The sequence below is a fragment of the Molothrus aeneus genome, chromosome 9 (assembly GCF_037042795.1).
Source record: "Molothrus aeneus isolate 106 chromosome 9, BPBGC_Maene_1.0, whole genome shotgun sequence".
Taxonomy (NCBI): Eukaryota; Metazoa; Chordata; class Aves; order Passeriformes; family Icteridae; genus Molothrus; species Molothrus aeneus.
This window is the reverse complement of record NC_089654.1, coordinates 11005314-11020744: the sequence shown is the minus strand read 5'-3', so window position 1 is coordinate 11020744 and position 15431 is coordinate 11005314. Positions and strand designations below refer to the sequence as shown.

Below are 15431 nucleotides of genomic sequence, written 5' to 3'. Positions count from 1 at the left end.
TTAAGTCTCTTCATCTCCCCCTCAGTTCCCAAGGGACAGGAGTGGGTGGCATCTTCCTCTCCCTCATGCTGTCACTGTCTGCACATCAGGTGGTATTTCCAACTTTTGCTGTACTCTGTAATAGGAGAAGGGTGAGTTTGGCATTAATAATGGCTTGAGGCTGTGCCTTCACATCCTTGCAGTTAAGAAATAGCATATAGTGATCCAGCTACAAACTAATAAATACCTTTTTCTTCCATGTATAAGTCAGAGTAATGCATTTTGCAGCTTAGCAGGATGGATGGAAAGACAATGATTTATTAAAGACTTAATTTACTTATGCTGAAGAAGGAAGTGTAATTACATCATTGTTGATTATGCCAGAGTTGCAAAGTACCCAGTGCTGAGGAGCATTAAAACCCCTCACTGCTGGAGTTAGCACGTGCTGAAGGTGCTCAAGGTTTTATTCAAGTTTTGTTACTGTTTCCCTGCAATCCCACAGGAGTATATCATTCTTCTCTTCCATCAAGGTGAAAGTTGGCACTAAATTGTTACCAGTGATTAGTAAAATCATTAGTGCAAATATGGCTCAGATGTTTTAAATCATCAGATTCACATCTTTATTACCAGGTTGATAATTTGTCAACCTTAATTGATCCATAAAGAACCTCATTGGATCTTCATTTGTTCTGGCCTTCTCAGAGGACAAATGTGTTCTTGACACTGAAATTTTTGTGCTACTGCATTTGGAACACTTAACTCACTGCATGGTATTTTAGGGCTTACAGGACTTGTTTTGTTTTGGTTTTTGTTCTTCAACCCCTGGGTTGTTTTGACTTTCAGTGTTTGTTGCAGAAGACAGCAGTAATGAAGTGCTTTCTTTTCCTTTTCAAAGGTTATCGAGTTCGATGATGGGTCGGGATCAGTTCTGCGGATACAGCCCCTGCGTGTCCATCGAGATGAGGCTATCTATGAGTGCACAGCCACCAACAGTGTGGGGGAGATAAACACCAGTGCCAAGTTAACAGTGTTAGAAGGTAAGGGCAAAGTTCTTGCATTCCTTAAGTGGCAGGAGACAGCTTTGGCAGCTACATGCTGATGTGCTGCATTTAAATGGTGTGGTGATATTCTAGCTTGATTGGGTAAAGCTGTGTTCTTCCTGCAGCAGCTGCTATAATTTCTCCTATAATAGAACATCATATTTTGAGACAGTCATGGAAGGATTGCAGATTCTGAGCTGTCTTTAGAGTGTTTTTGTTGTCTGATTGAGAGGTGTCATTTCTGACTTGGAGGGCTATCTACAGAGACATTTGTATACTTTTCTCATCTATTTGCTTTCATATAATACCCATCTTCAGGGTATCTAAGTATTGTATCTGACAATCAGAAACTTAATCTATGCTGCTGTACCTTCTGGATTAAATCAGCACACAGATTTTCAGGTTACTCTTCAGGTTTTTAATGTGATGTGAAATTTAGTTGTGTTTATTCTTCACTGTACTCACAACTTTTAATTCTGGCTCTCCTGTTAAGGAATAGATTTTCCTCCTTGTCTGCTATATGAGCAGGTTTTATTTTGCTTGCTATGTTGTTTCTGCTAAATGTTTGTGGGAAAGCAGTTTATTAGATATAAACAGGCTTGTGAACACTTGATTTTTTAAAATATTAAATTGTCAGAATTATTTTCTGCTTTTAAGGAAAGATGGGATTTTTCCAGGACATAAATGTGTTCTATCATTTGTTTATATATAGGAATTTGTAAATGTACTGAGATGTTAGAAATCCTGGGGCATTTGGCTGAATGGATTTTTTACCCCTTGCATTTTTACCCCTTACAAGCAGGAAAAGGCTTAGGCAAATTGCTTGTGGTTTATAGATTGATGTAGAAACTTCTAAGTAATGAAAAAACCAGACTGGAAAGTGTTTATTGCTGTAGGATTTTGAATCAGAGGAGAGTGGTTATCCCAGTGGTGAGTGTGCCAGCCACACATGACAAGTTGCCTATTGTTCCTTGTTCTCCCATCCCCATTTATAGCATAGAGGTAATCATATTTTCCTTTCTGCTCTGTGACAAAGAATACATTAAACAACTGTAATGTGCTCAGGCACCGTGGTGATGGGAATCATAGAAATCATTCAGTACCTGATGTGATTGTGTATCTTCTTTCTGGAGGTGGGGCATCTTAAAGATCAGCTTGCTCTCCAGTAATACTATTATTAAGAATAGGGTAACAAGTGCTATAGACTTGAAAATTATTGGGGGACAAAAATCACATTCTTTTTGTTACTTCTTGCCTATGCAGCAGTGCATGTGAGTGCACAAAGCTCAGTGGAGCTCTTTCAGCAGTTTATGTGCGGATCTGCATTTAAATGCTTCCTGCAACTGGATTTTTGTGATACTGCATGCTTGAATACCACTCTTCCTTGCACATTCCTGTTCCCTTTGGTTGTAGTTGCCTTTATGTATCTTGGATATGTATGCACATGCACACACACGCTAATAATTTATTTGCTCTGTGTTAAGTGTTCAAAGGCCCACAGAGACATGCCTTGCATCAAGGAACACAACAGTATTTCTTAGCTCCATGGTGCTCCTGCTGATTTCCTGATGAGGTAAAGCTTGCAGACCACCACATAAATAGGGAATGTTAGGAAATACCACAGACAGGAAAAGACATGCAGGCACACAATTTAACAGCTGCAGAAGCAAAAGTCAGTAGCAGTCAAACACTGAGCCTGCTTTTCTGTTTGGAAAATTCGTTTAATTGGGAGTAATGATAGTTGAACATGATCCCATCAGGTCAAAAACGATCTGCAGGCTGGGGGGGCTGTGTTTTCCACTCAAACTGAAGAGTATCGACCCCTTGCTGGGCACTCTTGTAATGGGCAAAATTAAGAAACATTTGCTGCCTAACAATTTGTATGTGCTCGTGCATATAGAGTTGTGAGCTTGACTGTGAGGATGAAGAACTACATGTGCCTTTTATGTTGGCTTAACTAATAAAGAAGATGGGTTCTGTTATGATGTATTTGTATTTAAGAAACTATGTTTTACATTTCCCTTTTACGAGACTTTTCTACAGACAGCTCTGTAATTTTCCAGTCACGTCATCTTATTTTTCTGCGTTGTCTGATAGAGATTATAATGTTTCTGCATTTTCTGAATATGATTTTTTTAAAGTTACTATTAATATTCCTTTGCTTACACTTTGGTGAAGGAGATGTTGCCCTGATTGTGCTTGTTTACTCTCAGTGGCTTCAAAAAATAGTGTTAAGTGCACAAATTCTCTGTTACACCATCACTTTTCTAACATTAATTTTGTAGAGGTATTTGAAAATTACACATTCATGTGGAACCCTTGGCACTCTCAAGACTATCAACTAGGACTGGATTTTTCCCTCTGCTTTTGGGGTTAAAATAATTTCCGTAATTGGTCTCAGATGGCAGTTTGAATGATACAGACATTCTGCACTTCCTTTCAAGAATTTGACTAATGCAGTCGTCCCTGGTGCATGACAAAGCTTATCATAGGCGTCCTCGTGGTTACATGCTGCTAAATACACAGCATGTATTGATTTTTACATTAAAAATCCTTTATAACAATAGGTTTTAATGCTCCTTCTCACAATTTGCCTTTAGAACATAGGCCTTAACATTAAATCCAGAAGTCACAGTTAGGGTTTAGCAGGCTCCTTACTAGATGTCTTTGTAGCTAACTAAGCTGGAGCTTTATTTTATTTAGATTTCTGCGATGTTTTACAGATCAGAAGCAGGTTATCCTTTCTAATTTCCAACTTGCTTCATTCTGAGTATTAAGAGAGAAGCATGAGTCCAGTCTTCCTGGGGAATCAGGAATTCTCACATAAGTGAATCTCTTTTAACAATTTGGTTCCCTACTGCCCTTTTATTCTTTGCTTCCATGTCTCTCATTTTTCCCTTCTAACTGCAGATCCTGTTGTGACCAAACTACGTATACTTTGTGTAACTGGAAATTACTTCTCCTGTTGATAGTAGAAGAAATAGACATGCGTAGACCTTCTCTTCTCATTTCTCCTGGGTAGCTGATAAGCTGAATTATGTATGAGTCATATTGAACATTTCTATCTTTTTTCCAATTATGACCTGAAGCAGCACAGAACTATGTTTCTGCTTGGCAGAGGAGGAAAGCAGTTCAGGGAGGGGGAAGGCTAGAATCAATAAGCTGACACACATTCTCAAGAAAAGCCTCAGGGACAGTTAGTGGCACTAACAAATTAATAAATATATTATTCAGTGGTAATTTTGAGAATTACAGAACATTTTAAATAGGGAGGTTATATGAAATATAAGTAGAAAGGATGCCAGCGTGCAAGAACGTAGCAACAAGCTGATGGCAGGACTGCAGAAGTCCATGATGTCCTTCCATGAGACTGCTTGTATGCTCTGCATTGCAGCTCTCTTGGGAAAGGTGATGGCAACAGTGTTTGTGTCTGGGTGCCTGTTCATCAAAGGATGCCTTCAGTCTGTTTTCCAGCAGTTTCCACCCAATGGGAAGATAGGGAAAAGCAGTGGAAAAAAAGGTCTTCAAGGGGCAGGGAGAAATATATTGATTCTTTGGGAGAAAAAGGTAGCTCAAATACAAAGTATGTTATCAGTCCCTTCTCCCGGGGCTTTCCAAATGGGACATTCAGTTTTGATTTCCAGAACTGGAAAACCAGTTAATTGCAACTGGTCCTTTAATGCTTTACAAGCAGTGTTTTTTTCACTCCCTTGTAATCCGGAGCATACAGTCATATTCAAGTGACACTAAATATATTCAGTTTCATTTCCCTTTGTTATTAAGTAGGTTAAATGAAAATACCATCTCCAATTTCCATTCTAGATCTATGCAAATCCCCTATGCCTCTATCCCAGACTCCTAATCATGTGGCATGTAGTTATTTGCCTGGAGAGTGCTGCTGGGCTCCACAGGAGAGCAGCTCCTGCTAAAGAGGACAGACAGAAGAACTGAGGAAGTTCTTGCACAGTGGGTTTCGGTCTCAAGGTAACCTGGAAAGTTAAGTTTTGCTGGCTGGCTTTGTGCTGACAGAAGTTGAGGAAGTTTAGGAGCGTTTCACTGCAGCCCTGGTGTTTTACTGTGAACAGAAACATCCTCATGGTATCAGCATTGTGCTCAGCACAAATCCAAAACACAGCCCAATACAAGCTACTACAAAGAAAATCAAGTCTATCCCAGCCAAAACTAGCACACCTAGAAAGTTTTTAAGTGCAGCAGTTGTCCTGGGGTGGCAAGCACTTCTAGCATAACATAATTTGCTGTTTACTGAACCATGTCATGAGCTTAATTTCTTTCACCATCTGCCAGCTGCATTCCAGTTCCTGGGGTTACCCTGTTTGAAATGCTGTAAATGGTAAACATTTGACTGTTACAAATGATTTCTGCAGAGAGCTAGATCTCGGAAGGCCTGAACCAATATGCCCTTTTTGTAAACATCCATCTAAAAGTGATTTTTGTCATTGGAATAGTAAACAGAAGTTAGCTATGTTTAATCCTTCTTTGTGTTTGGTTAGTTACAAAAGGATCAGTTGGATCACTGTACTTTGGCTTCATTGCTTTTGCATCTTTTTGCCAGGAAGAATTTCTTGCAATTTGTTGCAAAATTGAAACAATTACAGAGTGGAAATTGAATCTGTTTGCATGACTGTGTAAATGAATTAAAGCTCCCTGTGCTCTGCTGCTCCTGGGATTGGTACTATTCTCTTCATGTCTCTGGTCAAGAGAGGACAGGTCTTTCTTCTACATGTTTAATGTTAATTAACTGTTCCAACATCCTTTGGTCTCTCCCTGGGAAGAAAGACTGCAGTGATCCTACTGCAGAAGTCCTACTCCTGTTCTTAGCTCTCTACACAGGCAATCCCAATTGCACTTCCTGCAGGAGGCAGGCATTTCATGGATCTCTGCATCTTGGCTTTGCCAGGAGCTCCAGCACAGTGAGACTCCTCGTGCTTCCCTGCTTAGGGAAGTGTCCCAACACGCAGTGATGCACAGAGAAATGAAGAAGCCTGAGTCTGCTTTTCATTGGGTCTTGGCATGTCCCGTGCTTGTTAAAAAGAGAAACATTAAGCCAGCTACTCTTGATGGCCTCACTGCAAAGTTCAGGTTGTCACCTAAAAGAATCTAAATCGGAGCTCATGTGGACTTGTGCTTTTGAGGCCTAACTGGTGTTCAAGGAAAGGGTGCATTGTGCTGCTTGACAGCAGATTGCCCAGTATTGGTTGGGTCAATTCAGGAGCCCTGTTATCGTGCTAGCAACTCTAGTTATTTCCCTGGCACTGACCAGTGTGGCTAGAAGGATCCTCCAAGGGGAAAGAGGTGGTCTCTTAGTCTCACTACATACAGAAGATTGAGGAGAATTTGTGATCAGTTTCAATTAGACCAAGAAAATGTACAGAGGCTGTTTTACTTGTATCACTATTACGTGCCATGCTGCCAAAACCTAGACTGCCATGGTATCTGAGAAAGTGTTTCAGCTACTTAGTTTTGGTATCTGTAGAGCACCTGTCATTTTAATCCAGGTGTGGAACTCCTGGTTCTGTGCATATTATATTTATTTGCTGTTAAAGATTGGATTCAGTAACATTAGTCCCACTAAACTATAAAAATAGTTTATTTTTATAATATTTAACAAGAAAGACTTTCTTTGATGTGAGTGAAAGACAAAGAAGTAATTTTCTCAGATGAAGAAAAGTTTTAACTGTTGTTGGTCTCTCCTTCAAACAGGAGAGTCAGCAGATCTTTAGAACGTATCAGACCCAAATGCCATAATTTCCATTTCTTATCTCTGTTTAAATGATTAACTAATGGCACATAACCATGTAATGTATCCGTGATAGCAAGTTCCCTCAGAAGACTGCCATGCTCTAAGGTTAACATCCAGGTTCATTCCACAAGTTTATGAAGCAAGAAATACAACCTTTGAAAAGTTTTATATGAAATATCACATTGTTAATGCCAAGCTGAACCCTTTGGAGCTGTGCACTCCCATAAAACCTTGTGTCTGAATAGGTACTGACCTCTCAATCTTGAGAACGTTTTTCTTTTGCAGCAAATGGCTGTTTCTGCATATTACCTCTCAAATGAGGTCCTATGGGATAACATCTGTAATGGGATGGGATGTTGTCACGTTCTTAGCAGCAAGTTTCTGTGGTATTGCAATGCCCAAAAGGAGCACCTGTGATTTGGGAAGGACTTTCCAGATAAAAACAAGTGAACTTTAAGTGTCAAACAAATAAGAATAGGAGTATATTCCGCAAAAGGGTTTATATTGCCAAGTAGCTTGAAGTTGTAATTGTGTGGTTATATCCTGTAAAACACTTCTGAGAGCTTCTTGTCTCACATAATTTATTTATTCCAAGTTTAACAGCTTGTAAGTTCTGACTTTGGTACTGGAAATGATGTTCAGCTAAGAAATTCTGTTGCCAGTAGTAGTTGTCTCCATTTTATTTGCTCCATTTTTGAAGTCCCTCATGAAGATATTCAGAAATGTGCATGTTTATTCAGAGCCTTGTGGCAACCCACTGATATCTTCTGTCTGTTAGGAAAATGAATAATTGAGTCTTGGGCATTATTTTCTCTTTTTTCTTGGGCTCAGGGTGTTGAGACAAGTTGCTTCTCACTCTGTGTTACCTTAGAGCTTCCTGGAAGATTGTCATGAAAAGTGTGTCAGGCTGTTCTAGTGCTGCTCTGCTGTCAAAACCTTCAGCCTATTCCAATAGGTAAATGAGGCACAAGCAGATTAGTTGAACTCTCTGGCAGGGATGTGCTCATGCAGGCAGGTTTCTGTCTTGCTGGAGAGGTGTCCCTGTGGGCTGCCATCTCCCAGCTGAGGCCAGGGATGGCCAGATGACTGCTTCTGCTTCTCTGTTCCAGTTTGAAATCAGACAGGTTAGATTAAATTGTCTGTGGTTTAAGCTAATCTGTTTTGACTCTCTGTTGGAACAGATCATCGGTCCCAGCTGGGAGGTAGCAACCACCAGCGCTGCCGTTCATGTCCCTGCAGAAGGGCTGGCATTCCCATGTGCCCTGGCCCTGCCAGGGCCACAACCATGTCTGGAAAGCTTTGACAGCACTGGGATTTTGATGGTGTCAATAGGCAGTAAAACCAGGGGGAAACATGGCACCGGCCTAGGCGAAAAAGAGTGGTGGTCTGAAAATGGCAGGAGAATGGAGCAGCAAAGTGAAGGCTGCCAAGGAGAAGGTGGGTGTCCTGTAAAGTTCTTGTGATAGGTATTATGGAGGAAGAAAAGGCAAAAATAACATGGGTATAATTAAAATATTGTAAATCTTGAAGCAGATTATTTTGTTGGGAAAATGAGTGTTTAGGTCCTAGTTAGCCAGAAGGGGCCATCTAAGCCTCCCCTTGCTGTAAAATCCTGCATGAGTTTCATGGGAGACAGTCTTCTTTTTTGATTTTCCTGGCCTCAGTGCTTTCTCCTATTCTGCACCTGTTCCTGTTTGATTTCAGGGACTTTTCTGAACATGCTCTACTAGGGATGTGCACACAAGGAGTCTTGCAAAGGCCTTTTCAAAAGCACTGATGAATTGATGAATTTTGGAGATAGACATTTGAATGGACTCTAGGATCATAGTTGCATTTTAGATTCAGTTGGTCACTGGCTAGCATAACTTCTCTGCATTTATCTAATTCCCCTCCCCTCTCCCCCCCTCCATGTTTCCAAGCAATATGTGCCAGCCTTAGAGCAAAAATTCTAATTATTTCTTATCTTTCATACTATTGCTGTCACTTAAGGTGATTTGGCTCTTCTGACTTGATTTTTTTGACTGTCATCTTTATTTACAGCATCTCCACAGCACTTAAATTGACACAGCACTGTCAATTTAAGCCCCACCTTTTGTGCAAAGGCTGCTAATGAATCTCATCATTTCAAAACTGATGTTTGAGGAACTTGTTGATAGGGACCAATATTGTACGACTAATAAAAAATAACTAACAAGAGAGTGGAGTTGATTAGGTGACAGTGAGCCCTGATTTGGCTCTCCAAATGTTTATTTGGTAATAACTAGTCTGAGGATGGACCTGGTGGCTCTCAGATGATAAAATTATTTTGGAGGACTGGCAGCCAGAAGAAAATACTTTTATTAATGAACTGCGTATGCAGCGTTCTAGAAGTCTTTCAGAGGAGAAAAAAAAGACATGAAACCCCATAATTATAAATTAATCATTTACTCATTGTAAAAGGCATTTAATGGAAATTTATTTAATTCATTTAGAGCAGGAAAACAAGAACTTAATTCCTTTAGATAATTTGTGTAACTGTAAACCTTGTCAAAATAACCCACACACATTTCTTGGCAGATTCAACATCTACTGGTGACCATTGAAAACTAAAATAAGAGGTCTTTATCATCAGATGTTTCAAAAGACCTTTCTTATGGCTGAATCTCTTTCAAGATGCCTTGTTCTGAGAGCATCTGTGGCAACCTGTTATTGGCAGATGTGCTCTCTGTGGCTGGTATCTCAGTCCTGCTGCTGTCTCCTGCTGACTAATAAAGTTTGTTGCTGGTGTGCATTTCTAGAGTCTTTGAAGTCTGTTAGGTTGTGGAATAGCCTTCTGTAAGAAGTAGTAACTCATTGCTTAACTACTGGAAATTAATCGGAAATGCTGCTTGATAATGCCATGTGGATTATCTGCTTTGCTTCCAAAGAAAAAATGGAAGAGCAAGAGTGAGGTGTCTGGAAAGCCTTTCTGAGGCACTATTTTTGCACAATTATCTTTTGTATCTGCTCATTACCAAGAGACTGCCCACAGCTTAGTGACCCGTTGTCATTTACTAGCATGCCATGGCTTACACAGTCACTTTGGATGGTGATCTTCTGTACCTTCTTGTGTGAAAGTGGGAGAATATATCCCCTTGATAAAACTGGAGAGTAAGTTCTTAAATGTAAAACACAGATTGGAGAGTACAGAATGTGATAACTGTGACTGTGGGGAATGCAGTGCTTACTGCTACAAAAGCAAATACTCTGCGTGCAAGGAAGGTTCCATCCAACTGTCTAAGGTTCAGTGTCTTATCTTCTTCCTCTCACTAAAAAAATAAAGTCATAGCCCAAATTAAGTCATTCTTGGAAAAATCATTTTAAAACGTAAGCCAGAAAAGTGTGAAAGTGGAATATAAGTGCATGCTAATAAATCTGTAGCAACAACAGCTGTTCAGAAGAGAGCATGTTCATGTAGGGAGTACATGTGTTTCTTACTATACCTGTGGAAGAGAACATTCAACAAGTATTTTAAATTTCTCCCCTGTAGAAAAAGGAAAATCACATAACTGCTGCTGATGGGCTGCCTCTTGGTCTTAGTCTGGGATGCAAAACAAAGCAGGTTTTGCACTGAAGACCTGTAATATTGATCATTCCAACAGCTGGTTTCTGTGTATGATGCTTATTCGCAAGTGCCATAAGCAGTTATCCTTATGATCTCTTGTTGGTCTTGCGTTGTTTATGTACAGTATGATGTCGGCAAGGCTCTATAATTGTGATGCTTATTAAAATGCAATGCCCAGTTAAGGAGCAAAAGGAATAATTTGCCCTAATTTTGGATGCAAGAAGTAATTATTGTGAACATTTGTTTTTAATTTTAACTTGAGCTGCTAGTGACTAAAGTATGTTTGGTATCAAGCATGATAACCTAAAATATATGCATTGTACATGCTGTCTTAGAAGCCCAGTGCTGTTGTAGTGAAATACCACCTTCCCCATAGACTTTTCTAACAGCTGTTTATTCTTGTGGTTATTTCAGTTGGATAATAAAGTAAGTGACTCTTTCTGGCACTCCCACCTGCTCAGATTCTTTCTGCCCAGAGCTCTGGAATAGCTCTTTCAAATCCTTTATCCTAAGGAAACCAGCAGGTGTGAGGTATAATAAGATCTGTCTTTTCAAGATTATCTGGTGCCTTGATGAGGTAGGTTGGATGTTGCAATGGGAAAACACTGCAATGTATTCATCTGTCGTGCTAATCCTGTGCTCTGTTCCTTCAATCCTTTTATCACAAGGGTCCAGCATGGATGAAACCTTTCCAGGTTCTTGGGTGTTAGAGTTGAGTGGAGAAGTCTAAATAGCAATCAGAGCTATAACTTCTTCCAGCTGTAGTGCGTGAATGTTCACTGTTGTGTTGCTGTTCCAAGGGGGAGCTGGGGAAAATTTCGTTGTGGTAAAAGTGCCTGTCAGCACAGGATGCAGAATGCTTTAAGTAAAACTGGCTGCACAAAGTGCTACAGGCAGTAGAACTGGTGTTATGATATTATAACTTTGATACTACTGGAAAGGTGTTGGAAATATTAACCTGTTGGAGACCATAAAAACACAGAGCCTTGCTTTTTGGTACTACAGCTCCAAAATGATGTTTGGTTTACAAGCAAGGCAATATTGGAATTTATTTTTCTGTATCTCTTTGGTTTAGACATTTCCACAATTGGTCCCAGTGAGGAGAAAGTCCTTGGAGAGAGAACAGAAATGATAAATATAGTGATGAAAAATGCATAAGCTGCGCACGGGGTGGTACTAACAAAAGCTGCTGCAGGGGAAGGTAATGAATTGGGGAATGCACAGTCCAAGGTGACAAGGCATCCAGTATAAAGAAGGTCAGGAGCTGGAACAGAATCAGCCTTCTAAAGAGAGCCTGTATCTCCTTCACTTTGAGTCCTAGGAGGTAGAGTAGTGCATGCCAGCAGTGCTACAATTCATGGAATTGCCTTCCAGATGGAGCTCCACTCTGAATGTGTGACAAACAAGCCAAGCTGAGCAGAGCTGCTTGTTCCCTGGAGCCTGTCTGGAAGGGAGACAAGAGTCCAGCTGAACCCCTGGCAGGTATTAATGCACTGAAAGCCTACATATGGTAGAGATTAAAATGGTTTACCTGGAAGAGTGAGGAGGTCAGCAGGCAGAGCCTTCTCTTGCATGGACCTTGCTTTGTAAGAAGATGGGGTGCTGTTACCTGTCTCCTGGTTAATTTGGAACATAGATTTTCTGTAAGAATATCACTGATGTGGAACCTATCTGGATTATGCATGTCATCAACAAACTCAGCATTGAAGTTGTTGAATGGATTGAGGCCGGGGGAAACTCAGTGTGTGTTCTTTGCAAATAAATTATTTGGTTGCTTGACTTGGACGTGCATTTGTCCCTTCAAAAAGTAGCATTGCAGAGACTCGTAGCTGATGCTTTGCCTGCAGGAGTAATCTGGCCTTGTGGAAAAAGCAGCAGTTGTTTTGCCTAGAGGTGGTAGGCTCAATCAGAGTCCACCTGATTGGCATGTAGTGCACATCCCAGCATTGTAACTTCTGCTGCCATGTGTTCCTGGTCCTGAGGAGAAACTGCTGATCAGATGAGTAGTATCCAGACTTGAATTTAGCAAACATGAATGAAATCTTTATCCTTTGCAGTAGGACTTTCAAAAGGGAGGAAGAAATAAAAGGGTTCTGGAGGATTCATGTTTTTACTAATTAGACACTAAAAATTATAGAAGTACTAAAAAAAATAATAAAATAAACCTTTAGCTCTTGCCCCAGGCATGAATTTACTAGCGTTAGTTTGTTGTGCAGTTCGGTTCATTGATCTTGTCACAATTGATGATTCATTAAGTTGTGACTACTGTAGAAATTACAATGCACAGATGTAGCTGAACTGCACATCTGTGTGTTCCCAATGTGTTAATGATTTAAAAATGCACTTTCTCTCTGGCCATCCACTGTGCTTCAAGTGCCAACTGACATTTTGTATTACTGAGCCATTTGTTGTGGTTGGCAGAGGGAAAGTCTTTTGGTTCTCCTTGTACTTTTTTTGTGGCTTCTCTCCATATTTCAGATAGCTGGATTTGATTTTCCCAGCAACCCTGGCCTTGCAGAATGCGAGTTGATGTCTGTCCCTTTGCAGGCTGCCACTTTTTTCAGTGTCACCTCCTTTCTCCTGGTGTTTGCTTGCAGCATTTGGGGTTATTTTGTGCACCGAATCATGGGGAATATGTCAAACTCGGGTTTACTTACTTCCCACGATTCTGAATTTTAATTTTTGAAGTTTGTGTGAGGTGGTGTTGGCTTTTGAGAAGACCTCAGAAACTTTCAGTGTATTGACTTACAAAATAAGACAAAAATGTCTTAATTGTTAAACCTACTCCTAGCCTCTTCCCCTAATTCAAACCAGTATTCAGACTGGCCCTTATTAGCGACTTGCATTTGATAAAAGCAGAAATCTGGATTTGTCTGTCTAATGGAATGTGGCTTTGCATTGATGAGGCAAGCTATACCCACTATTAAATCATAGTAAGGTTATGGCTGTGTTGTGTAGTTAATGCATTTTCTTGTGGTTACATTCTGTCTCTAACACCACTTTCCAGTGCAGCCAAGCCCATAAGACTCCTCCTGCTTCAGGCCTTTCAGGGAGTGCCCAGGGAGAGCAGACTGCATCTGTTCAAGCACGTACCAGCCAGTGTACGTGGCTCTGTGGCCACTTCAGTTTATCACAGGCTCTGGGGTAAGAGGGTCCATGTCTGGTATCTCTTACTCATATCCTCTTTGGTTCAGCCATGCAGCCATTTCTTAAAGGCAGATATAAGGATGTCTTTAAGAAATTATATACTATACCATCCAAAAAAGGCACTAAGCAACTGTAAGTCCAGCACTAACTGGTCAGTTTGCTCCAATCATTTATATATAATTTCATTGCTGAAACTGTATAATCTCGACTCCAATCCAAGCCATTTGTCTCTTCCTGAGATTGTAAAACCTCTTCTCTGCCCTGTGTCTCTGAGATCCCTTTTTCCACATAGGCTTCTGTAAACCCTCTTCAACAGGCTGAACATTTGAGCTCATTAAGCCCCTGTTGTTTGGCTTATTTTCTAGCACCTGGCTTCCTTTTTAGATCATCTTGAAATTCTCTGTGCTGTTTTTGTGCTTTTCTAGAAGTACATACATTGCAATTCACACTGTAATTTGCTTCCATAAGAAACACCTGCAATGACTGAAACTGAAAGTTGGTCTATCCCACTTTTTTTTTTTTTTTGGCCAGGAGTCAATTATAAGTGCCAGAGAAGTCTGCAAGGACCATGCTTGGAGTGACAGTTCCTTCAAGTACATGCTTCTTTGGCCTCTACCGATGTGTACTTCAGGCATTTTTGAGCTAAAGGCAGTGGGTTTAGTCAAACTAATGAAAGAAGAATCTAGTTGTGCTTTGAACTTTAACTTCTGATGTGCTTATAATATTGCATATAGCAAGATGTTTCCCAGCCTCACTGTGTGGTCTGTAAAAAAGACAATGTTAATGTCTGATATAATTTATGACCTCAGTCTTTGTACTAGAAGGGACAGTGGGTTGTTGTTATTAGTATTAGAAGGGACTCTGGATTTAATTTCTCTCTTTGCATCCATGCTTGTGTCTTCATGCTGAAAAGTGCTGTTATATTTAGTTGTGATTTAACCTATGTTGTTTGCAACAGCGAAATTATGTGTGTCCTCATGTGGTAGAAACAGGGCTTGGCAGCACTGTGGAGTAGCTTTACCTTGTCTGGCACAGTATTGAATATTGTGAGCCCTTTCAATTGGCATCTTCCAGGACTCCTTCCATCTTGCAGGTTGAGCATATGGTTTTACTCATTCCTGTGGCAGCTGAGTACACATCTGGAAGACTCCAGGAACCCTTTTTGTCCAGGTGATTCAATGTACGGGGTCAGACTAGACAAAAGATGAGAGTTCAGGAGGGATTTTGTGATAAGCAGTAGGAGGGAACTTGCCTCACTGACTCAGGGTATTTTTTTCAAATTTCTTGTGTTCAGATGACTTTGTACTCTCTTTTATTCAGATGTAATAAGTTGGATGTTGCCTCATTAATCCTGCGCAGTTTGTAGCAGTAGCCTGTCTTTGTTATTTATAATGCAAGATGCTCCACGATTTTGAGGCAGGATGTGCTTTGCATCTTGCCTCAGTAGCTGTGGTGAGGGTGTTTCCCTCTAAGGCAAGAGCTTAGCAGCTGTGGAAGGCTATCTCCAGGTCTTCCTTGCCTTGATTTTGGCAGCAGAAGCATGCACATTCCCCATCTCCAGACTTGACCGAGGGCTTTTACCCATCAGAAGCAAATTTCAAAAGCCATCAAGCACCAGGACAATTTCTCACTCCTTACCTCCCTAAAATTCAGCTCTGGATCGGTGAATGTGTCCTAGTATTCAGGATCCCCAGTTCCAGATTTTGAGCTGCTTGATGCAAATGAAGGATGGTAAATGACATTCACCCATCAGTACTTGATTGAAGTCAGTTTCCCTTTTTTTCTTAGAACATTTAAACCTGACACTTCTGAGCTGTTATTTGTGAGGTATACAAGACCTAAGCAATGCTGCAGAAAATTGAGGAATGGAGCTGAGCCAGACAGAACAGGTTCTTTTGATCTTTTCTTCCGCTTTTATATG

General features: G+C 40.5%; 1 protein-coding gene across 13 annotated transcripts in view; it reads left to right on the top strand.

Annotated features, from left to right (window-relative positions):
- Nucleotides 1–15431, top strand: part of PTPRF (protein tyrosine phosphatase receptor type F) — a 374864-nt gene that overhangs the window by 182928 nt on the left and 176505 nt on the right. For all 13 annotated transcript variants that reach the window (XM_066556139.1, XM_066556138.1, XM_066556135.1 and 10 more), the window contains exon 5: nucleotides 875–1016. In XM_066556139.1, the coding sequence (XP_066412236.1) occupies nucleotides 875–1016 (142 nt within the window). The remainder of the gene's footprint in view (nucleotides 1–874; nucleotides 1017–15431) is intronic.